This window comes from Artemia sp. Qi Xiang Cuo, chromosome 13 (genome assembly GCF_049724085.1).
Source record: "Artemia sp. Qi Xiang Cuo chromosome 13, ASM4972408v1, whole genome shotgun sequence".
Taxonomy (NCBI): domain Eukaryota; kingdom Metazoa; phylum Arthropoda; class Branchiopoda; order Anostraca; family Artemiidae; genus Artemia; species Artemia sp. Qi Xiang Cuo.
Genome location: NC_142806.1, coordinates 40,803,494 through 40,828,370, shown reverse-complemented (window position 1 = coordinate 40,828,370; position 24,877 = coordinate 40,803,494). Strand labels below are relative to the sequence as shown.

Genomic DNA, 24,877 nt, shown 5'->3' with positions numbered 1-24,877 from the left:
AAGATTCTAGTACCTTTTTTAAGGATAAAAAGTGATTGGAGGACAAGCTGATACTGCTACTACTACTACTACTACTACTACAACCACTACTTCTATGATGAAGGGGATTTCAACTGGAAAAGCCAATACGTGCATACTACTACTGCTATTACTACTACTAAGAGTATTAAGGTGAAAATTTAGGTTAATTTTGAAAGAAGTTGAACTAAATCAAAACACACTATGTGCATTCAGGTTGTGAAAAGGGCGTATCAGCAATGTCTTAGGAACAGCTTAGAGTATTAAGTTGAAATTACCAGGCATACTGTAATGGATGCCGAACTAATCAAAAGGCACTATGTGCATGCTACTACTACTACTTCTATAGCTACTACTACGACTACTACTATTATTACTATTGTCACTACTACTACTTCTCAAGCTAAGGGTAATAAGGTGAAAATTTCAGGGAATGTTTAGGGGATGTTGAACTAAATAAAAATACACTTTGTTCATGTGGGTTATCAAAGGGGTGTATCAGCATTACCCAGGCAACACGTTATGATAAATGTATCAAGTTGAAACATTCAGGGCATATCAAGGGGGGTGTGGGGATGTTTAACTAAACATGGATGTTACAAGGGCGTATCTGCAATATTTCTAGAATGGTAAAGTGCTTTAAGGGGAAACTTTCAGGGGATATTGTGGTGTACATTGAACAAAATCAAAACGCACTATATGCATGCAGGTTGTCAAAGGGACATTACAACAATATCTCAGGAATGGCTGAAGGTATTAAATTGAACCTTTTAGGGCTACTACAACTACTACTGCTACTACTACTACTAGTGCTACTACAAATATTTACGAAAATGACTGTTTATTACTGCTTGCGTTTATGACTAATTGGAACTACGAATACTTGCGACTGTGACTACTTGCAACTGCGGCTCCAACTTAAGGGAATAGGTTAAGGGAATAAATTGAAACTTCCAGGGAATGTGCAATGGGATGGTTGATTAACATTTGTTTATGGTTAAGGTTGCAACATGATGGGGGTTAGAATTCCATCAGCCCTAAAGAACCCCAGAGATTATGCCTACTTTCAACCAATGTTTTTGAACATTTTTCTTGTTTTGATGATATGAGAAATAAAAACATATAGCTCAACCTTATTCCTCTTTGTGGTATTTTCTGCTCGTTTTGAGTTTGACCTGATTATTTATTGTAGTTTCTTCTCGTTCTGGGTTTCATTTATTTATTTATAGTGATTTTAGCTTAAAAAACTATTTGGTTTTATTTCTACTCATCTTTGGTTTAATGTAGCTCTTTACTTTTCTTGTCATAAATAATAATCCTCGTTTTTCTCTTTTTAACTATTTTTTTTTCGTTTTACTTTTCTTTAAAAAACTACTTTTGTGGACTAAGTTTTTATTAAGTAATAAAAGAAAAAAGGTGATTGATATGATTTCTGTATCACCAAATACAGAACCAATCTGAAAATTATCTTTGTCGTCAATGGGATACGTAAGAAAGGAAGAGTCTCCAGCCTTTCAGGGGCTCTGGGACTGTATTGGTATCAGTTTAACACATAGCCTGAGCTATGTCTCAAGCTGCATCCTATTTGTCAATGTTTATGAACAACTGTGAAGTTGAACAGATTATTTCAGCTATCTTCAGAAAAGATTATCTAAAGGTTACCGGACTCAAAGAAAGGGAAAGATACGCAATAAAAATTGAGGTTTACGTCAAAGTTTTTCAAAGTTTCTCCAATATTAAATCTTCCCTGCCCATTTTCCTTGTATTTGAAAAAAATTTAACCTTTTAAAGTAGCTTGCATATAAAGACTTAATGGTTCACCTGAAATTATAAAGACCACCGTTGTTAGATCACCAAGACCAGAAAAGCTGGAAGAAAGAAACTTACATACCAGAAAACTGAAAAAGCAAGCAAATCAATTGTCTACCACATCTGAATCAGGCAGTACAGCCCACTGATCAACATTTAAAGCAAAACAAAAATTCCTAACCTATTTCAAGATCTCTTAGTAACAAGGCAATGCCATCAGGTACATATTGAAGTATCTCTTTCATTTCAGGAATGTTATGACTTTGAAGTTTTTCCAATGAACTAATTCCATTTGATACTCTTTGAATTTCAGTAGTATGAGAAACATTTGTAAAATTAGAAATCTCAATGAGTTTGGTATTTTCTTTTGTTAGCTGGTCAATAAAAACCTCATTTTTTTCAGCTTCAGTGCTCATTCCAGGTACTTTCAAACCAACATCTGTTTCAGCATTAGCAGCAATAGCAACAGATTGCTTTGTTTTTATTTGGCTCTTCTCAACAGGTATTTCCTCTTCATCATCACTGGCGATTTTGCTTGACAAGCATCCACATAACAAAGACATTGTATTAATCTTAAAAATTCTGTTGCAGTCCCTGACTCATAGAAATTAAGAATTAAGGAATCCAAAAGTCAAGGTCTGAAAATAAATGCCAAGTGAGGGGCCAGGAATGGTGGTGACAAGGAATGGTCAGTGAGACAAGACAAAAGAGCCAAAAAGAGAAATGTGAAAGAGTACTAATTATCCTATCCTTTGAATAAAGTGAAGAAATCCCAACCACTCCAGTCCATCAGGTCTTGGCTTTTTAGAACTTGGAAGAGTCAAGTTATAAATCCTGTAACAAGAATATATCCTCAATTTATTGACAAAGTTGTATATAAATACTTTCATTAAAACATGAATTACTTGTAGCTTTTGTTTATGTTCCTTTTCTCACTCCACCCTCCTTTGTAGCTAAACTACTATCATGTGTAGAACATTGAACTCTTCATTTTGTTTGTGACTGTTTTGGGAGCAAGGGGCACATGTATCTTCTGGGTAAGTGTTTGGAATTTTTTGTTAAGCAGGAGAACACAGTTCTTCAGAAATTAAAATATACAGATTCACATAAAACTTTACAATTCAAAACAATTTCTGTAGGTAAAAAACTTGACCAGAAAATCCACTAGTTAAAAAATTAAAACGATGAATAATCATATAAAACCTCATTTATTTTAATCCCAAAATTGTGTCAAATCTTCTGCAGATAATATCAAGAGAGTTATTAAAGCTACCGTAATATATTTATCAAATTAGGTGTGTAAGAGAAAAAAGCAAGTCTTAAAAAAATGCAGAACTGCATAAATTTGCTTGCTTTCTGAGCTACACAGTAAAAAAACCTCTAGAAACAATCTGGGGGGGGGGCAGACAGAGCAATTTTTGTAAGAGAGTTTGAAAAAAAAATTTAAAGCATAAACTTTTCCCATAAATATTACAAAAGTTAATGCTTTTTGTTTATTTCTAGTTCTTTAGGGGGATAAGAGTGGTCAATTTCCCCACTTCTGTGAGAGCCCTTACTACCCAGTAAAGAAATACACTTAGTGGCTCAGAAGAAAGGGGTGTCATTACACCTTTTCCAATTTTGCTAGCCAATTTGACAAAATTGCATGTCCCCCAAGCAAATACTAGTATATTTATCATGCAATTTCCTCATTATAGGCGAGTCTGTAACATGCCCATGGTTCAATTTTGATTCTACATTCTTCTCTATAGAAAAATGTGGATATAAAGGGCAGGGGAGTCCCGTGGGGTGGGGGATCGGAGAGGGTCACCCCCCCCCCCAATTTTTGGGAATCGGTGAAAATTTCACCAAAGGCGAAAACTTCGGTTGAAATTTTGCGAAATCGGCAGAAAATTAGCAAAATTCTCGATTTCTGCAGAAAATCCGGCATAAATCAAGTAGCGATTCGGTAAAATTTACGAAGATCCCCCCTCCAACGAAATAAGGCTCGGGATGCTCCTGATAAGGAGTATCAAATCCTGCAGCCTACCACTCACCTGTTTAGTAAATGCTCTACAAAATTGAGTAAATGTTTCATTGTTATAAAGTAACATTAGTAACATATTAAGTCTTAGTTTTGTTTGGCACTAGAAGGTCATATGGTTGCAGCTACAGATGCAACCATGATGGGGGGCTATAAACCTTGAATAAAGGGTTTTCAGCCAAGGTAAATCTTTTTATTGGTTAAGGATTTTCAGCCAATTCTAGGAATTTAACAGTTTTCCCATACAAAATGACAGAAACTAGCACTTTGCTATGCTGTCTTTCTTTAATTATAGACAGCACAATACCATGGCCTAAGTACAGTGTTACAGCTTCCATGTTCTTTTGTTGTTTTTTTTTTTTTTACCAAGCAACATTGTATGGAACGAGTGGTAGTAAAAATTTCAGAAAGGGCCTATTCCATAAGAAATCGAAAGGTCTATTGTACTTTTTAGTAGTTGAAAGTTATTTAAGGTCAACCAGCCCCATCTAGTGTCCTTTTAGCTAATCTAAAACCCCTGAAGTTACCACCAATAGCCTTTATAAGTTCATTGCCTCCATTGTCCAAAGCCTTCCAGTATTGCCTCATCAGTTACTAATTAATGACCTTCCCCATTCTTCACCCTTTATTCCTCCTTTGGAGACTGTAAGGAGAACAGGGAGACTAATAAAACAAGTTTCTGCCCACAAGATACCCGTTTCCCCTGATTAGTGCCTTCAGCAATTACCTTTCAATGCCCTTGTCTCTTCTTTTCAATGAGATTACCAACTCTGGGCAATTTCCCAAAACAGGGAAGTAGGGTTTCATAGCCCTCTTAAAAAACATGGAAAACCTGCTAGTAGGTTTTCTAGAAATAGGTGCTCACCCTATTTCCATCACTCCTATATTCTGAAAACTGTAAGAAGGAATCCTTGTAGACTGACTTAAGGATGAAATCCAACCTCTTACAAACGTGAGGCATTTTGGGAGCCTCAAATCCACTTCACCTGTTATCTTGTTCATGTTGGGAATACCATTGGAAGAACTTTTGAAAAACCTAATGCTTGGTTTAATTCAATCTTCATTGATCCCCAAACAACATGTGATCTTGTTAATCACAATAAATTTGTCAAAAAATTGTCACTGAATTCTCCCCTAGTGAAATTGGTTACATCCTTCTTATCAATTAGATCACAAGCAGTTAAATATCTGAATCATTATTCCAATTCTCTCCCTTTCCACAATGGAGTGCTCCAAGGTACTGTCCTAGGCCTCCTTCTTTTCTCTTTCAAGATTAACAGCCTGGCTAAGGAATTTCCTTACAAATAGAAATTGGTCAATAACAATAAGATCATTGAAACTTACTATTGAAATTTAATGAGCAACCCTATTAACACCCTCAATGACATTGCATAAGATGCCTTGACATTGGACATGAGAGTAAACCCCTCTAAATCAATGATAATGCCAATTTATTTCATTAAATCCTCACCATGTTTTCTTAATCCTATCCCTTGTGAAATTACAATGTCTTCTATTAAATTACTTAGCATCACAATTTCTTCTAATTCAAAGTAGGGTATCAATATTAAAACACCATCTGTAAAGCTAATTTATCTGTCTCCCTTCTTAAGCTTCTAAATAAATTTCCCATTCCCAATTCTTTAAGGATTTATACTTCCTTTGTCTAGCCACAACTCGAATATGTTTATCTAGTTTTGCACCCTGGCATCTCCAGGGAAAGGTTAGATAAATGAAATCTTTACAAAAGATGAGCCATGTGAATAATTTCAAAAGAAGGTGAAGCACTCCTTACCCTCGCCTTCTACTCCTATACTCTTTCCTTCAAAAGAAAAATACGTTAGATATGCTTGAGCACAGGAAAGGCATGTTGTGGCTCTGTTTATAAAAAAAATGCAACAATAGACCATCACAAGAACATATTTTTCCAAAAAAGACACTCTCCACCCAGGTTCCATTTTCCTCAGGCTGTTTCCCAGCCTGCTCCTTCCTTGTCTCCAATTTGATGATGCACCTCTAGATATAAAAGATTTTTGTCCCTTCAATACAAAAAAGAGAAAAAAACCCACTAGTTTCCTTCTTTTAGTAGTTGGTATTGATGCTGCCCAAATTTTAAATTTGTTCACTTTTTATGCCCCCATCCCCTTTTTTAATGTCCCTTTAAAAAGACTAGGCTATATCTACATTTTTTGTTTTATAGAATTTTATTGGTTTTATCTTCATCTAATGACCAGTCTCAGTTTAATTATTGACTAACAAATGATTTTTCATTTTGATAATTTTAATTTTGGCATTCTTTTGCCTGTCTTTTAATTTTTATACCTTTTTATGTTTTTTTTTGTCATCTTTTATTTGTTGGCTCCATCCAAATTTGAAAATTCATCCTATGAAACTGAATCAAAATTTTAAGATAGTTTTGTTCAAAATAGTTGGAAGCTCAAATAAATATGCCACTAAGGATAACATGACCCCCTAAGTCAATGGGGCATAGGGAATGAATTATGCAAGCTGCCCATTGTTTAAAACTGGTTTTAAAATAGAAAAGAGGGGCATGTTTGATCTGTCATGTTTGAGGGGTGGTGTCTGAAAGTGATAACAATATTAAGTTGAAACTTTCAAGGAATGTTGAACTAAAGATGCCATGTGCAAACAGTTATAAAGAGGTTGTTTCTGCAATATCTCAGAAATGACAAAGAGTATTAATTTGAAATTTTTAGGGAATAATGAACTAAATATAAATACACTACATACATCCAGATTGTCAAAATGACACCCCTGTAATATTTTAGTAATGGTTAAGGGTATTAAGTTGAAACTTTCAGGGAATTTGAAGAGGGTGACAAACATGATCAAAAGACACTATGTGTATCAAAATCATGTATCTCAGGAATATCTGAAAGTATTAATTTTAAACTTTCAGGGAACCTTAAGGGGATGATGAATTGAATCAAAAGACACTATGTCCATCCAGGTTGTCAAAATGGCCCATCTTCAACACTCCAGGAAACAGCTAAGGATATCAAGTTGAAACTTTTAGGGAATGTTAGGGGTGGGATGAATTACATAAAAGGAAAACAGATGGACATACAAGTTGTCAAAATGGCATAAATGCAATACCCAAATAATAATTTAAGGAATTAAATTGAAAAATTTAGGGAATTTTGTAATGGTGCAAGCAGATGCTGAATTATTACTTGCACAAAAGGATAGAGCCAAATCAAAAGACATCATAATAATCCTGGTTATCAAAATAACACACCTAAAATACCTCTGGAAGAAAAAGTAACAACTTGAGGGACCCAGTTTAAACTTTGAAGTAATAATGGACAGTTCTTTGTTAAATTTTTACTTGGGAGAGTTAAGGGGATTATCAAGGACAACAAAACTTTGAAGGGAAACGTGGTTCTATTGATTCTTTGGGCAAAGTGAGCTATTTTTTATGTTGATCTGGTTTAAAATTTCAGAACCAAGGGAACTTCACTCAAGAAATATATCTATTTACTTTGATTCTTGACATTCTGTTTTTATCTTTTGCAAGAGGGAAAGCTGGCATAACTTTTCAAAATTGTATACAAATGATTCATTTCACTTATTGATGGATAGTCTATCATCCATCCTAGGACAGAACTAAGGTAGATAGGCATAGAGTAAGGATAATTCAAATTGCTAATTCTATTTATTTTTTAATTCAATCAACTTGGTGGAAGACTTGAGAGCCAAACCATGGCTAGTTAGAATAAAACCAAGACAGATAGTCTTTGTTTTGGCATAAGTTTTTCAGAATTGTATAAAAATGATTCATTTCACTTGTTGATAGATAGTCTATCATCCATCATGGGGAAGAACTCAAGTAGATAGGCATAGAATAAGGATAATTTAAATCAGTTCTGGGAACCATTTGGAGCAATATTTTTAAAGTTATTATAAAATCATTGTCTCATTATCACTTAAAGAAAGGTCACATTTCCCAATGCAAACACAAAGCTAGTTACACTTGCAGATTCCTGGACAGGAACACTTTCCAATTCACATGTTTTTACATTTGCAGTGAATGGCAATAGAGCTTACAGAAATTGGCCATTGTGACAATGAATTTTTCAGAGGAATAGCCTCAAAAGCATCACTGAATACCCATCCAAAATTTAGGGGGTCTAAAACTATTAGTTCACTTTCTATAGACTGCAAAATGATGCCCCAATGATATACAACTCTAAGGATGTGGTATTTAAAGCTGTTTTTAGTGTGTGGAAGTTTTTTTAATGATTTTTCCTTATGAAATGAGTGCGCTTGTAAGTTGTTCAGGGAGTTAAAGTCTGTAGGATTCTTTCCATAGGCTGTTATTGTTGCTTTTCTTACCACCCCCATCACTTCCTTTATGTAATTCAATATATTTACAAGGTCAATCTTGACCTTTTTTTGCCACTTCCACCATTTCAATTATAATATTATATTTTAGAGCTTGCTTTAACGAATGTCTTCTTACCCACAGAATATATAAAGCTCGTCGCATCAGTGCCACTAAGGCAGTGCAGAAGTCCAATACTTTCAACAAGGTCCCTTGGAAGAGAAAAAGCCAGCTCATGCACAGGAAAAATTCAGTCAGGGAATTAGAGGAATAGTTCCTTCTTTTTATACCTTTCTGTAGCTAACAAGCATAGACAAGTGTTGCAAAAGTATCACCAGAAAATTGCTTTCATTGGCCTGAACAATTACAGAAGAACTTCCTTTTCTTAAGCTGGAGGCAATATAGACTGCAATACAAATGTCTACATCTTTGTGTGTGCTCCCAAGCTCAAGGCTAAAAAGAAAAAATGTTCCATGTATCCTCCTCTGGGCAATATCCCAACATTTCAACAATCAGGGGAACCTCCAGCTAGTATTATGTTAAAATTCCTATTTACACTACCAAAATTAGACCAAAACTCATGAATAAAACCCACTAAGTCAGCTTTGGCGAAAAAACTTCTGAGAATTGACTGCCAGGAATAACTAAGTTTGATGCTTTCACTATATATTGTACTGATGGACAAATTTTGCTCACCCTCCTTGACTATAGCAACCACTTCTGTCTTTAAGCACACTGGTGAGTCAGTTGGATCCTTGATTCCATAAATTCCATCATACTCATCAGAAACCATATGCAGTCTGCATAGATTTTCTGGGAGCAGACTAAAAATATTACTCATCAATCTTCTTAAAAAAAATCTGATAACGTTTGATTCCTTGATGGAGTCATAGTCCTTAAGACTGGCATAAACTCCAGAATATATGAAAACTTCAAATCAACATAAAAAAACTGGCAAAGCCCTAAATTCTAAGTAAGAAAATGCTTCTATCAAGTTTATCAGATCAGACTTATTCAGACAAATCTGAATCCATCAGATTGGGCTTCAAATAATACCAGGGAATACTGGAGGAGTTCATGCTGAAGTATTTTTTTAGCATGTTGGTTGTTGACCCAGGATTTTACCAACATTCAACAAAACTTTTTTACCTACTTCTGGCTCTTCTGCAGGGATAGCAAAAGTACATTTTGCCTTTTGGGTAGGTTTCAAGCAGCTTTCTATGGTTTGAACCTTGATCTTCAAGAAAGCACAAGAATTCCCTATTAGATAATTATCTACTGTGTCCTTTAAATTCCATGCCTTGCAGGAACCTTATAACAGGTAGAGTTGCAAACTTGAAATACTGAAAATAAAACTCTTGAGATAGTTTTTTTTTTAATCTTTCAAGTCATTTTTAAGGGTCAACCACCACTCAGAGGTACCTATTCCTGGGTATAATCAAAATCAGTGCGTTTAAAAAGACTAGAAACTGCTTTCAGATTATGTGAAACAGATGTGTCATGACAACCTGAAAATAAGTCATTTTGTCTACTGGCACCTAGACTACAGAAGCAACTATTGAATTATGAAAGAACATAAAGAAAGGAATCAAGTGATATATTCACTTTTGTCCTAGCTAAGTTATGTTGTAAACACAAATTCACCCAATGAAGAAAAGGTAAGTATTTTGATTAACAGAATATTCAGATAACTAAGAAACAAATTCCCCTCTAAAATCAATATTTCATTGTGATTCTAAATATGGCACTTGTTTCCATTGCAAATTCTATTTTAAGTCATTTGCAGACCTCAAAGACAATACATTTTTCTCTTATTTTAGATATGGCTTATAGACCTGTGTTAGCATCAATTTTGTTAAAACCGGTGTACCTATAAATTAAATCAATATAACAAAATTGAGAATCAATAAATGCACGAGAAATATATATGGGCTATATATTTGGGTAAGGTTAAAAAGGATGGGAGATGTCAATTTGCAGTGTCTAAATGACTATTATTATAGGCCTAGAAATTGCATTTATGCTATTTATTTAATCTTAATGTCTTAATGCGTGGGTGTATTTGTGGTTCTAGGTGTGATTCCTAGGTATTTTTTGCTATATGGAATGAGCAATTGTTCTGTGTGGCATTTCTATACTCCTCAAGGTCAATTTCTAGGTGGCCCAATAATTTAGCTAGGATGAAGGTAAAAACATCAGTTGATGCCTTTTTTATGCTCTTTCATAATTCAATAATTGCTTATTTTGCAAATTGCATCTTGAGTTCTTAAAGGGGCCCCAAAGGCATTTTATATGAATTATGAAAGAGAATAAAAAAAGCATCAAATGAAGTTTTGACTTTTATCCTAGTGAAATTATATGGCTCACTGCAGATTTACCATGAACTTTACCCCTTCCCTCACCCCCCTAATGTGCAAATATATACCCTGAATTGTTGACAGCAAAGTTTTGGATAGCAAAATTCAGTGCCATTTATGTTGATAGCATTGAAAAACTTGGAATGGTAGGAAAATGGTATGAATTGAAAATAAAGTAGGCCTTTTTTGCAGGTTAGGCTATAACTTCTTTGTGTGGTTGCAAAAATGAAATACCTTTTGGGCCCCTTTAAGGGCTTAAGATACAATTTGCATAAGAAGCAATTATTGAATCATGAAAGAGCATCAAATGATGTTTTCACTTTCATCCTAGCTAAATTATAGGGCCACCTAGAAATTTAGGTAAAGTTCTACCAAATCATATTATTGAGTTAGGAATAAAGTGAATACACCATTTGATGCCTTTTTTTATGCTGATTACAAATATAGGCTATTAATCATTTCTATCAGAAATGAATTTTAGCCCCCCCTATATATGCCAATTCAGGGTATATATTTCTACATTAGAGGGGTGGGGGCAAATTTTGTTTCTGATGTAAATGGGAGGTAAGTTTAAACTTTTCCCCCCCCCCCCTAATGTAGAAATATATACCCTGAATTGGCATATATAGGGAGGGGGGTTGAAATTCATTTCTGACAGAAATGATTATTATATTTGTAATCATCATAAAAAAAGGCATCAAGTGGTAGGCCTATAGGCCTATTCACTTTATGCATAAGTCAATAATATGATTTGATAGAACTTTACCAAAATTTACCCTCCTTTAAGATGGCAGAGCATGAGTATTCATGTGACATTGAATTTTTAAGTTATGCCTAAACTGAAATGTGGGGCCCTGTGTGGTCATGGCCCTATGATAGCTACAGCTTGAATATGCCTACGCTATCACTCATTACACATTAAAAAAAAACATTCAAACCCCTAGTTCAATTTGTTTTGATTTTTCTGCAGTCCAATAAGGAACAGCAAAGAATTTAAATTTCAATCACAACTTGCAGCCTTAGTTCAGCAATGAAAAGCACAACTCAGGAAAAAAATGCAAGCAATTTGACATAGCCTATCAGAATAGAAAATATGTTTAAATTTTAGAAGAAATCCTATATTTACTGACAGACTCAATAATTTAAGCAACCTTTATGGAATATACAAGCAGGCTTTTTTCACTGGCACTCCCAAGAAAAGACGTCTATATTCTACTTCTTCGTTTTAGGTTAAGGTGTGGGCACACGTAACTGATTTCGGAAACCGATTTCAGCATCAGTGGACAAACGATAGCGGTAAGAAAAATTTGTTGAAAGAAAAAATTTATTGCGCGACATTTTCAAAACAAAAATCACGGATAAAAATAGTCAACTGATGCTTATTAATAGTTTCATGATTGATCTCAGCTTAGTTCTCAGCTCAGTAGCGGGGTCTTTCACCACTGACATCTGTGGCTGACTATTTATTTATCCATATTTTTGTGATGATCATGATGTAAATCGGTGCCGAAAATTAGAAAATTTTCCAAGGTCAAATCGACGCTGATTTCTTTTAAAATTGGCGCTGATTTGGAAATCAGTTCCCGAAATTAGCTATGTGTGTCCAGTTCTTTAATCTTGAAAAATAGGATCCCCTAGACAAAGCCCCGTTTTCAGGCCCGCAGAAGCGTTGCCAATGCTTTGAGATAAATTGTACCTGTTTTTCAACCAAAGTTGTACCACAAGAGATTAATTTGTACCATCTAAACAGTAGCAAAGATTATGATAAACCATATTGTTTCCCATACTCATTGACCAGTAGGTTAAAATTCACCGCTCGTGTTGCTTTGTGACAATAGCCGGTAGTTATGCTTAATCTTGTAATCACATATGTTTATCTTGAAAAAAAGGATCCCATAGACAAAGCCCTGTTTTCAAGGCCCGCAGAAGCGTTTCCAACACTTTGAGATAAATTTTACTAGTTTTCTGACCAAAGTTGTACCCCAAGAGATTAATTTGTACCATCTGAACAGTAGCAAAGCGTATGGGTAACTATATAGTTTCCCATTTTCTTTGAAAGGTAGGTTAAAATTCGCCGCTCATGTCACTTTGTGACGGTAGCCGGTGGTTATGTTAAATTGATTTCACTGAAAACTGAGGAAAAGTTTTAGGGTAAGAACAGGAAAAATAAACCCAAGGCAGTAGCAACCTCATAGCTTGAAATAGGAAGAGGGCTTCTACAGACTTTCTCATCTTAATATAATAGCAGTCCCAAACCGCTAAAAGTATTTTAGAAAAAGATTTCATGCAAATTCTCTGAAAGCGTTCTCGGAGCTGATTGTAGGAATTAATCCTTTCTTTTGAAATTCTGGGAATTAAGGCGAATAATGGATAAAGTACGAAAGAAGCTACCGAGCGCCAGAAGCTACAAAAAAAAACATATCAGCAATCACGCCATGAAAGTGGCTAACACCATAGATTCCCATAGGTCAACGGACTAGGCTACCCACCGTCGAGTTATATGTTGACCACATAATTCACTGGTCATTCTACATAAGTTCTTGGTCGATTCTACTAATCAGAACTAAAATGATTTAACATAATTATTTCGACAATATTGCACAAGAAATCAGGTTAAACCGCACAAAGGTAATAAAACTGTAACATTAAAAAAAAGAGGAACATTTGTGCTAGGTCATTTTTTCCGCTGTTTCTTCTTGTAGTCCAGCTTTTTCATATCCCCTTCCACAATTTTTCAACATTGGATGCACAACCATTTTCAAGGGTGGTTTCCAATTCCTTGAGACGATTCCATTGACTTTTGCAATTCTAAAATCTCACTGGCCTATTTTGGGCTGCAACATATAGCCGCATACATCCTGACAAAAATCAAAAATTTATTTTGGCAATTGTTTGCCAGCAGCACAAGCACAGATTTGAATGGAATGGAATGAAAAGCCAAGAACAAAATAACTTGAGTATTCTTCTGACAGCTTTGCTTAAACACCACTGTGCTCTCCCATAATAACCAAAGCATTGTCTGCGGCAAATCCTATTAGATTTGTCTTTGGAACTCCAATTTCTTGGAAAAGTAGTTTGTTTATGGCCTGGTAAATATCTTCGGCTGTAGATTGCTGAACTTATATAAGCCTCAAGAAGGAGTCTCTTACAGGAAAACTGTCTTTTGGATCAACACCATTCAGATCAAGATGGCGAACAACTATAACCAGTCTCTTTTTGTTACACAAGTCTGTGCTTTCATCAGCTATTATCGAGAAGTTCTACTTCTTGATGATTTCGCACAGATCTTCGAAACCAACATTGCCAATAACATCTTTCACGATATGTGAACGATGTTAAAATTTGGATTGTACAAAAACATTTTCAAATGTACCGCATCGTACCAGGACCTCTAAATTGTACCAAAAACAGTAAAAATGTACGCGTTGGCAACGCTGGCCTGCAGTTTTTTATTGAATTGATTTGTTTCTGGGCTCTCTGATTTGTATTGATAAATAGTTTCGATATACGCAGGCCACATAAAGCAGAAAAAAAATATCATGGGCAGTGCAATAGCGCTATCTAAGAAAAGATACAGGATAAGTAAAAGTAATACCACAGATTGTGCAATGTTATATTGTGACATATTTCCAACATTTAAATAGTAACCGTATATCTATATTAACTTATCCATTGGACATTGTTTGACAAAGAATATTCAGGAAATCTGAACTTGCCTTGGAATCATTGCGGAAGAAACCTCAAATTGATTAAAAATTGTCTGGGATGCCAATTGAAAAAGAAAATTGGCTCCTAGAGTTAAAAATTACCTTCCTCTTTGTATTTTTATTTTAAATAAATACAAAAAAAAATTCCAATAAATGAGTCTTTCAAAGAAAAGTAAAAACTCCATCAAACTGAAAATGAGCAAAAATAAAATAAAATAACCTACTTAAAGTGAAACTACAACAAATCAGCATCGATAAATAAATGAAAGCCAAAACGAACAGAAATTACATTAAATAACCGAGTCAAACTGGAAACGAGCAGAAATTAACATGAGCTGGGCTCAAAACCCCTATGCCTTCCCAAGGCCAGAACATAATTTGCACTTTACCGAAAAAATATAAATGTTTTTACTTTTATAACTTCAATAAATCAAATAATATTAACATTTGATTACTAAATATCAGTATATGTATATTAAACTGACAATGCACATTCATTTGTATTTTTTCCAGTAAAATGCAAATTATGTTCTGGCCTTGGGAAGGCATACGGGTTTTGAGCCCAAATCATGTTAATTTCTGCTCGTTTTGAGTTTGACTTGGATATTTATTGTAATATCGGTTCGTACTATGTTTCATTTATTTATCGATGCTGTTTTGTCGTAGTTTCACGCTTGGTAGGTTATTTGATTTTATTTTTGCTCATTTTTGTTTAATGCAGTTCGTTACTTTTCTTTGAAAAACATTTGTTGTGGAAAAAGTTTTTTTAATTATTTTCTCTTCGTTTTATATTCACATAATCTTTTCAGGAAAAAAGAAAATAATACTTTAAATCTTTCTGTTTTTTTAAGACTTTATAGATTGGCCTGCTATTTGTATGCTGGAGAAAATTTTCAGCAATTTTTAGCAAGATACACCCTTTTAAAAAATCTGGACACAAATAGTAGTGTTTAATTTAGTTTCACACCTCCTCTAGTTGACCTGAAATGGAAAACTTAATACAATTCGCCAAAAAATTTGTTTACTTTCTTTGATAGCTTGGATACACTTACGCTATTTTTGTTTGGTTAAACTTTAAGAGCAGAAGTTGCCCTGAAGGTTTGAACATAATACCCTCAGTCGTTCATGGGGTACTGCTGAGATGCCTTATTGAAAATTAGCATTAACACAGTGTATTTTGATTTAATCTTAAGGCAACATTTACTTTTTAAACAAAAGCAAACGGGAAAGTGGGCTTGGGTGGGGGATTAGTTGCCCTCCAATCACTTTCGACTATTAAAAAGGGCATCAACCCTTTCTATTTTCAATCAAATGAGCCCTTTTCGAAGTTCCTACAACAAATCCTTCGATACGAAGTGCCCTGGTCTAAACAAAAAAAAGAAAAAAAAGTAATACATTGTACCCACATCGATCTTTACTGTAATTAAATAAAAAAAAACAAGTTTTTTAAACTGAAAGTTTTGAGCCCAAATCATGTTAATTTCTGCTCGTTTTGAGTTTGACTTGGATATTTATTGTAATATCGGTTCGTACTATGTTTCATTTATTTATCGATGCTGTTTTGTCGTAGTTTCACGCCTGGTAGGTTATTTGATTTTATTTTTGCTCATTTTTGTTTAATGCAGTTCGTTACTTTTCTTTGAAAAACATTTGTTGTGGAAAAAGTTTTTTTAATTATTTTCTCTTCGTTTTATATTCACATAATCTTTTCAGGAAAAAAGAAAATAATACTTTAAATCTTTTAGTTTTTTTTAAGACTTTATAGTTTGGCCTGCTATTTGTATGCTGGAGAAAATTTTCAGCAATTTTTAGCAAGATACACCCTTTTAAAAAATCTGGACACAAATAGTAGTGTTTAATTTAGTTTCACACCTCCTCTAGTTGACCTGAAATGGAAAACTTAATACAATTCGCAAAACATTTGTTTACTTTCTTTGATAGCTTGGATGCACTTACGCTATTTTTGTTTGGTTAAACTTTAAGAGCAGAAGTTGCCCTGAAGGTTTGAACATAATACCCTCAGTCGTTCTTGGGGTACTGCTGAGATGCCTTATTGAAAATTAGCATTAACACAGTGTATTTTGATTTAATCTTAAGGCAACATTTACTTTTTAAACATGAGCAAACGGGAAAGTGGGCTTGGGAGGGGGATTAGTTGCCCTCCAATCACTTTTGACTATTAAAAAGGGCATCAACCCTTTCTATTTTCAATCAAATGAGCCCTTTTCGAAGTTCCTACGACAAATCCTTTGATATGAAGTGCCCTGGTCTAAACAAAAAAAACAAAAAAAAATAATACATTATAACCACTTCGATCTTTACTGTAATTAAATAAAAAAAAACAAGTTTTTTAAACTGAAAGTAAAGAGCGACATTAAAACTTAAAACGAACAGAAATTATTCCGTATATGAAAGGGGCTGTCCCCTCCTCAACGGTTCGCTCTTTGCGCTAAAGTTTTTTATTTAAAAAAAAAATAAAGTTGTGAGACAGAGTCAAACTTTAGCGTAAAGAGCGAGGCGTTGAGGAGGGGTCAGCCCCTTTCATATACGGAATAATTTCTGTTCATTTTAAGTTTTAATGTCGCTCCTTGCTTTCAGCTTAAAAAACTTGTTTTTTTATTTAATTTCTGAACGTTTTTTAGTTAATGCATCTTTTATTTTGGCTCACCGTCATTGAATAAGTCAACAAAATTTGCATAAAAATTTTACTTTTGTTTTGCTAAATGGATGTCTTTACCAATTAACTTACGTAACTAACTTGTATATTCGTATATTTTTCTTCTGGCAAAAAATGCAAAGTTGCAGATTTTTGCAGATATGAGCTTGAAACCTATGTAATAGGGTTTTCTGATACGCTGAATCTGACGGTGTGATTTTCATTCAAATTCTTTCACTTGTAGGGGATGTTTTCCCCTCTTTAAAAAATCGGGTAAATTTTCTCAGGCTCGTAGCCTTTGATGAGTAATACTAAACTTAATAAAATTTATATATTTAGAATCAGCATTATAAACACATTCTTTTGATACATTTATTGACATTAAAATTCCATTTTTAAAAGTTTCGATTACTATTGAGCCGTATCACTTGTTTTTTTGATTGTTTTTTTATTATGTATATGTTATTACGTATATGAGTGGGTTCTCCCCTTAGTCAATACCACGCTCGTTACCTTAAAAGTTAAAAAAAAATTGATTCACAAACCCCTGAATCACAAAGGCCGTTGAATTAGAATAAATAGCTCTTTTGAAAGCACTAAAAAAACTATAGCGTAAAGAGCGAGGTATTGACTTGGGGGAGAAATCCCTCACATACGTTATAATTTCTGTTCGTTTTAAGTTCTAATGTAGCTTCTTACTTTCAGTTGAAAAAACTTGTTTTTTTTTATTTAATTTCTGATCGTTTTTTAAATAATGCTTGGAAATCCAGCGCCCCCTTCATAGAAATGTCCCTTACCCCAAAGAAACATCCTCCATGGAAAGATTCTCCAGAGTAACCCCCTCCTCTAGCCCCCCCCCCCTCCAGAGAAAAAATCCTTCCTGAAAATGTCTGTATACTTCCCAACAACCAATAAATAATGCTGGCAAGTCCAGCGCCCCCTTCATGGCAATTTCCCTTCCCCCATGAAAACTTCCTTCATGGACAGATCCTCCAACATAACCCCCGACCCACCCTTCCCTCCCACTACCAGAAAAAACCCCTCCTGAAAACTTCTGTATACTTCCCAATAACCAATATTATATGTTAACATTGGGTAAGGTTCATAACTTTTAGCCCTCCCCCTGGGGACTTCGGGGGATTAAGTCATCCTAAAAGACATATTTATCATATTTTCGACCATGCTGAACAAAATGGCTATCTCAATCTTATGACTTTTAATTTTGATCGGGTGACTTTGGGAAAAAAATAAGCGTGGGAGGGGGCCTAATTGCCCTCCATTTTTTTTGGTCACTTAAAAAGGGCACTAGAACTTTTAATTTCCGTTCCAATGAGCCTTACCACGATATTCTAGGACTACTGGATCGATAAGATCACCTCTGGGGAAAAAACAACAAAAAACAAAAAAACAAATAAACTTGCGTCCGTGATCTTTCTTCTGGCAAAAAATACAAAATTCCACTTTTTTGCAGTTAGGAGCTTGAAACCTCTAAAGTAGGGTTATCTGATACGCTGAATCTGATGGTGTGATTTTCATTAAGGTTCTATAACTTTTAGGGGGTCTTTCCCTCTTTTTTCGAAAATCAGCCAAATTTTCTCAGGTGCGTCACTTTTAATGGGTAGCACTAAACTTGATTAAAATTATATATTTGAAATCAGCTTTGAAATCTGATTCTTTTGATGTATCTATTGGTATCAAAAATCCATTTTCTAGAGTTTCGGTTACCATTGAGCCGGGTCGCTCCTTACTTACAGTTCGTTACCACGAACTGTTTGAAAGTGTCAAGCCATCCAATCACTTTTGACTATTAAAAAGGGCACTAGGCCTTTCAATTTCCAATCGAATGAGCCCTGTTTGATTTTCTACGACAACTTTTTCTATAAACACCTTGTATGCCCCCAGGGCATGAATTACAACCCTTACCCCAAGAGCTGTGAGGGGGGTTGTCATCCTCAAAGACCTAATTTCCAGACCTTTCAGCTACGTTAAACAAAATGGCAATCTCAAAATTTTGATTGGATGTGTTTGGGGAAATGGTGAGCGTGAGAGGGACGTTAGTTGCTCTCCAATCACTTTCAATGTATTAAAAAATACACTAGCCCTTTCAATTTCCAATCAAATGGGCCCTTTTGAAGTTTCTACGACAGTGCTTTCAATAAAAACCTTATAGGCCCCCAGGGCATAACTTACAACCCTTGCCCTGAGGGCTTGAGGGGGGGATTGTCATCCTCATACACCTAATTTCCATAAATTTTAACTACGTTGAAAAAAATTGTTATCTAAAAATTTGGATTGGATGTGTCTGTGGGACTGGTGGGCGTAAGAAGGGAGTTAGTTTCCCTCCAATCACTTTCGACTATTCAAAAGGGCACTAGCCCTCTCAATTTCCAATTGACTAAGCCCCTTCTTAAGTTCAACGCTATCTATAAAAAAAACATATATGCCCCAGGGCATATCTTACAACCTTTGCCCTTGGGGCTCTAGGGGGTTTATTTTCCTCAAATACATAATTCCCAGAACTTTCAACCACGTTGAACAAAATGGCTATCTCTAAACTTTGATTAAATGTGTTTGGGGAAATGGTGGGCGTGAGAGGAGGTTTCATTACTCTCCATTCACTATCGACTCTTAAAAGGGCACTAGCCCTTTCAATTTACAATTAAATGAATCCTTTTTGAAATTCCTACAACAACTTTCTGTATAAACCTTATATTCCCCCAGGGCATAACTTATAACCCTTGCACTAACGGTTCTGAGGAGGTTATCATCCTAAAAGACCTAATTTCCAGATCTTTCGACTACGTTCAACAAAATGAATATCTAAAAATTTTGATTAGATGTGTTTGGGGAAAAGGTGGGCTTGAGAGGGGGGTTAGTTGCCCTTCAGTCACGTTCAACTATTAAAGAAGGCACTAGCCCTTTCAACTTCCAATTGAATGAGCCCTTTTTGAAGTTTCTACTACATCGCTTTCTATAAAAACCTTATATGCCCCCAGGGCAAAACTTACAACCCTTGCCCTAAGGGCTGTGAGGTAGGGGGGGGGGTTGTCATCCTTAAAGACCTAAATTCCACAACTTTCAACTACGTTGAATAAAGTGGCTATCTAAAAATTTTGATTGGATCTGTTTGGGGGAAAGATGGGCGTGTGAGGGTATGGGAAACTATATAGTTTCCCATACTCTTTGAACAGTAGGTTCAAATTCGCCGCTCGTGTCACTTTGCGACGCTAGCCGGTAGTTATGTTAAATTGATTTCACTGAAAACCGAGGAAAAGTTCTAGGGCAAGAGCAGGAAAAATAAACCAAAGGTAGTAGCAACCTCATAGCTTGAAATAGGAAGAATGCTTCTACAGACTTTCTCATCTTAATATAATAGCAGTCCCAAACCGCTAAAAGCATTTTAAAAGAAGATTTCAGGCAAATTCTCTGAAAACGTTCTGGGAGCTTATTGTAGGAATTAATCCTTTCTTTTGATATTTTGGGTATTAAGGCGAATAACGAATCAAGTAAGAAAGCCAGTAACGAGCGCCAGAAGCTACAAAAAAAGCATATCAGCAATCACACCACGAAAGTGGCTAACACCATAGATTCCCATAGGTCAACGGACTAAGCTACCCACCGTCGAGTTACGCGTTGACCACATAATTCACTGGTCATTCTACATAAGTTCTTGGTCGATTCTACTAATTAGAACTAAAATAATTTAACATAATTATTTCGACAATATTGCACAAGAAATCAGGTTAAATCCTACATAGTTAATAAAACTGTAACATTAAGAAAAAGAGGAACATTTGTGCTAGGTTATTTTTTCTGCTATTTCTTCTTGTACCCCAGCTTTTTCATATCCCCTTCCACAACTTTTCTACATTGGATGCAGAACCATTTTCAAGAGTGGTTCCCAATTCTTTCAGACGATTCCATTGACTTTTGCAATTCTAAAATCTCACTGGCTTAGTTTGGGCTGTGACATATAGCCGTATACATACTGACAAAAATTTTAAATTTCTTTCGGCAATTGTTTGCCAGCAGCACTAGCACAAATTTGAATGGAATGGAATGAACAGCCAAGTACAAAATAACTTAAGTATTTTTCTGACAGCTTTGCTTAAACACCATCTTGCTCTTCCATAATAACCGAAGCATTGTCTGCGGCAAATCCTATTAGGTTTGTCTTTCGAACTCCAATTTCTTGAAAAAGTAGTTTGTTTATGGCCCGGTAAATATCTTCGGCTGTACATCGCTAAACTTATATAATTCTCAAGAAGGAGTCTCTTACAGGAAAACTGTCTTACAGGTTCCTCGATCAACACCATTCAGATAAAGATGGCGAACAACCATAACCAGGCTCTTTTTGTTGCTCATGTCTGTGATTTCATCAAATACTATTGAGAATTTCTGCTTCTTGATGATTTCGCAAAGATCTTCAAAACCCTCTTTATCAATAACGTCGTTCACGAGGTGTGAAGGAAGTTAAAATTAGGATTGTACCAGAAAATTTTCAAATGAACCGCATTGTATCAGGACCTCTAAATTGTACCTAAAATAGAACAATTGTAAGCGTTGGCAACGCTGACCTGCATTCTTTTCTTAAGTTGATCTGTTTCTGGGCTCACTAATTTATATTGATAAATAGCATCGATATAAGCAGGCCATATAAAGCTGAAACAAAAATCATGGGCAGTGCAATGGCGTTGTCTAAGAAAAGATACAGGGTAAGTAATGGTATTACCACAGATTGTGCATTGTCATATTGTGACATATTTCTAACATTTAAATAGTGACCGTATTTCTATATTAACTTATCCATTGGACATTGTTTGACAAAGAATATTCAGGAAATCTGAACTTGCCTTGGAATCATTGTGGAAGAAACCTTAAATGGATTAAAAATTGCCTGGGGTGCCAACTGAAAAAGAAAATTGGCTCCTAGAGTTTGAAAATAACCTTCTCCTTGGTATTTTTATTATAAATAAATTAAAAGAAAAACATTTTTCATAAAATAAGTTTTTCAAAGAAAAGTAAAGAACTCTATTAAACCGAAACTGAGCAAAAATCAAATCAAATAACCTACCAAGTGTGAAACTACAACCGATCAGCATCGATAAATAAATGAAACCCAAAACGAAAAGAAATTACAATAAATAACCGAGTCAAACACAGAACGAGCTGAAATTAACATGAGTTGGGCTCAAATCTCCTATCCCTTCCCAAGGCCAGAACATAATTTGCACTTTATTGAAAAATATAAATGTTTTTACTTTTATAACTTTAATAAACCAAATAAGATCACCATTTTGATTACTAAATATAAGTATATGTATATTAAACTGACAATGCACATTCATTTGTACTTTTTTCAGTAAAGTGGAAATTATGTTCAGGGCTTGGAAAGGCATAGGGGTTTTGAGCTCAACTCATGTTAATTTCTGCTCCTTTTGGGTTTGACTGGTTATTTATTGTAATTTCTGTTCATTTAGAGTTTCATTCATTTGTCCATGCTGATTTGTTGTAGTTTCACTCTCTGTAGGTTATTTGATTTTATTTTTGCTCATTCTTTGATTAATGCAATTCGTTATTTTTCTTTGAAAAGCTTATTTTGTGGAAAAAGTTTTTTTTAGTTAATTTCTGTTTGTTTTGTATTGACATAGTCTTTTCAGGAAAAAAGAAAATAACACTTTAAATCTTTTCGTTTTTTTAAGACTTTATAGTTTGGCCTGCTTTTTGTATGCTGAAGAAAAATTTTCAGCAATTTTTAACAACGTACACCCTTTTAAAAATCTGGACATAAATAGTAGTGTTTAATTTAGTTTCGTACATCCTCTAGTTGACCTGAAATGGAAACTTGATACAATTCGCAAAAATCTGTTTACTTTCTTTGATAGCTTGGATAGACTTACGCTATTATGACTTGTAAAAATTCTAAGAGCAGAAGTAGCCAGTCGTTCTTGGGATACTGCTGAAATGCCTTATTGAGAATTAGCATTCTAATGATAGTGATAAAAATTTTCCGTTTTTATATTGGACGGCAAAATTTCATAAAAATCCCCCGAAACCACGCTTTATTGCGGGTGCAGCAAGATGCCCGACCAGAGTTGCGGCTACTGACCTGTCCTGTATTTTAGGAGAAATCAAAAATAAATTTAAGGCATATTGCTCGGGAATTAAAAAAATTTCTTAGTTTAATCCATACTGGAGCGTTAATAATTCGCTGCAACTAATAGACTCTCTTGCTTTAGTTTCAGCCAAAAGAGTGGACTCGTTATATTTCACTACATTATATACAAATTTACCCATTAATTTAGTATTTATAAATTTAAAAAAGATTATTAAGAAAGCTTTTCTTTTGTCTAATTTGCCGTTTTTAAAACTGATACGTATAATCAGAAGGCGAGATGGACTAATTATTTTAATAGTACCACTTAGTTCAAGATGTTATAGCCTAGATATGATTTTTAATCTACTAGAATTTTTTCTATTTAATACTTATATAAAATTTAATGGTAATCTATATAATCAAAGTATTGGAATTCCTAAAGGGGTAATGCCAGTCCAGTTATAGCGGACCTGTTTTTAAATTATTTAGAATATGATTATATTATGGATAAACAGAATCCAAGTAACATAAAGTATTTGCTCTCAAATAATAAAAGATATTTAGATGACCTTCTGGTGATAAATTGTTCAAATTTCTTAGAGATTTCAAGTAAAATATATCCACCAGAGTTAAAGATGGAATCCAGTAATGGGAATGGCAAATATGACCATTTTCTAGATTTAGATATTAATGTGGCCCCTACTAATACAATAGTTTTTAAAATATATAATAAAACAGATGATTTTAATTTTGAAATAGTTAATTTTCCATTTCCAAAAAGTAATATTCATTCGAATATAACATATTCATTGTATTTTTCCCAACTATTTAGATAGTCAAGAATTTGTGCTAATTACATCGATTTTAGAAACAGATGTATGTTACTTAGCAATAAGCTAATTGTAAGTGGTTTTTCCGCCAATAAACTTGCTTCGCAATTTAAAAAGCTTTGTTTTCAGTATAATCAGCTTTTCCATAAATACAATAAAAGTTATCAAGATATCTTGAATGATATTTTACGGTAACCTGTTGAAGGAATCTGGTTTATCTTCCCGGTAGTTTAGAGTTGGTTGCCACACATGTGGTAAAGATTAAAGTATGATATTTGGAATTTAATTCCTAGAATTTGAGTGAAAGTGAAATTGTTCCGGGGGGATGGCTAGTGCTATGTAACTATTTGTATTTAAATTGGCTGAAGGTTTGGGTCTCAGTGTTAATTGAACGTTAGTTAAGGATGCTTGAAAAAAAATTTCTAGGGTATATGTTTTTATATTTTTGGGATATTTTGGATTTTGTTTATTATTATTCCATAGGTGTCACTACATTGGGGTATGCCAGATTATGGCATGGCGCGCTCATTTTGCCTGGGTAATGAAATTTAAGCGCCGAAACCCATTTAGGCAATGAGTTTTCATCTGATGAGCCCCGATATGTTGTGATCACCTTGGGAATATAAAGTTTTTGTAGATTTAAAGTGCTATGATTATGGTTTCGGAACATTGACGTATACTTATTGATGTTGATTTTGCTCCAATTTGGACTTGATTTTCGGATTGTCGGATTGGATATACTGTTTTGTCCTGGGGAACTGGATGGATGAGTAGGGTCTAGACCTTGTTCAAGTGCTCATTCATTTCAGTTACTAAAGTAGGAAGAAACTTTTTTTATTTTTTATTTATTTTTTTTTTAGCCAAGTAATTACCGTAATACATTATAAAAATGTCAAGCCTTCCAATCACTTTCGACAATTAAAAAAGGCACTAGGCCTTTCAATTTCCTACCGAATGAGACCTTTTTGCGTTTCTACGACAACGCTTCCTATAAACACTTTATATGCCCCCAGGGCATGAATTACAATCCTTACC

At 34.6% G+C, this 24,877-nt stretch overlaps 1 protein-coding gene across 3 annotated transcripts in view; it reads right to left on the bottom strand.

Annotated features, from left to right (window-relative positions):
• The window catches only part of capt (adenylyl cyclase-associated protein 1), a 76,547-nt gene extending 64,750 nt beyond the window's left edge, over positions 1–11,797 (bottom strand). Inside the window, exons 1-2 of one of the 3 annotated variants that reach the window (XM_089099337.1) lie at positions 11,704–11,797; positions 2,009–2,661 (exon numbers count right to left, since the gene is read on the bottom strand). In XM_089099337.1, coding sequence (XP_088955463.1) covers positions 2,009–2,390 — 382 coding nt within the window. In that variant the 5' untranslated portion in view covers positions 2,391–2,661; positions 11,704–11,797. Of the gene's footprint in view, positions 1–2,008; positions 2,662–11,682 lie in introns of all 3 variants that reach the window. The other 2 variants (XM_089099339.1, XM_089099340.1) reach the window with 2 other exon arrangements.
• Between the last annotated feature and the right edge of the window lie 13,080 nt (positions 11,798–24,877).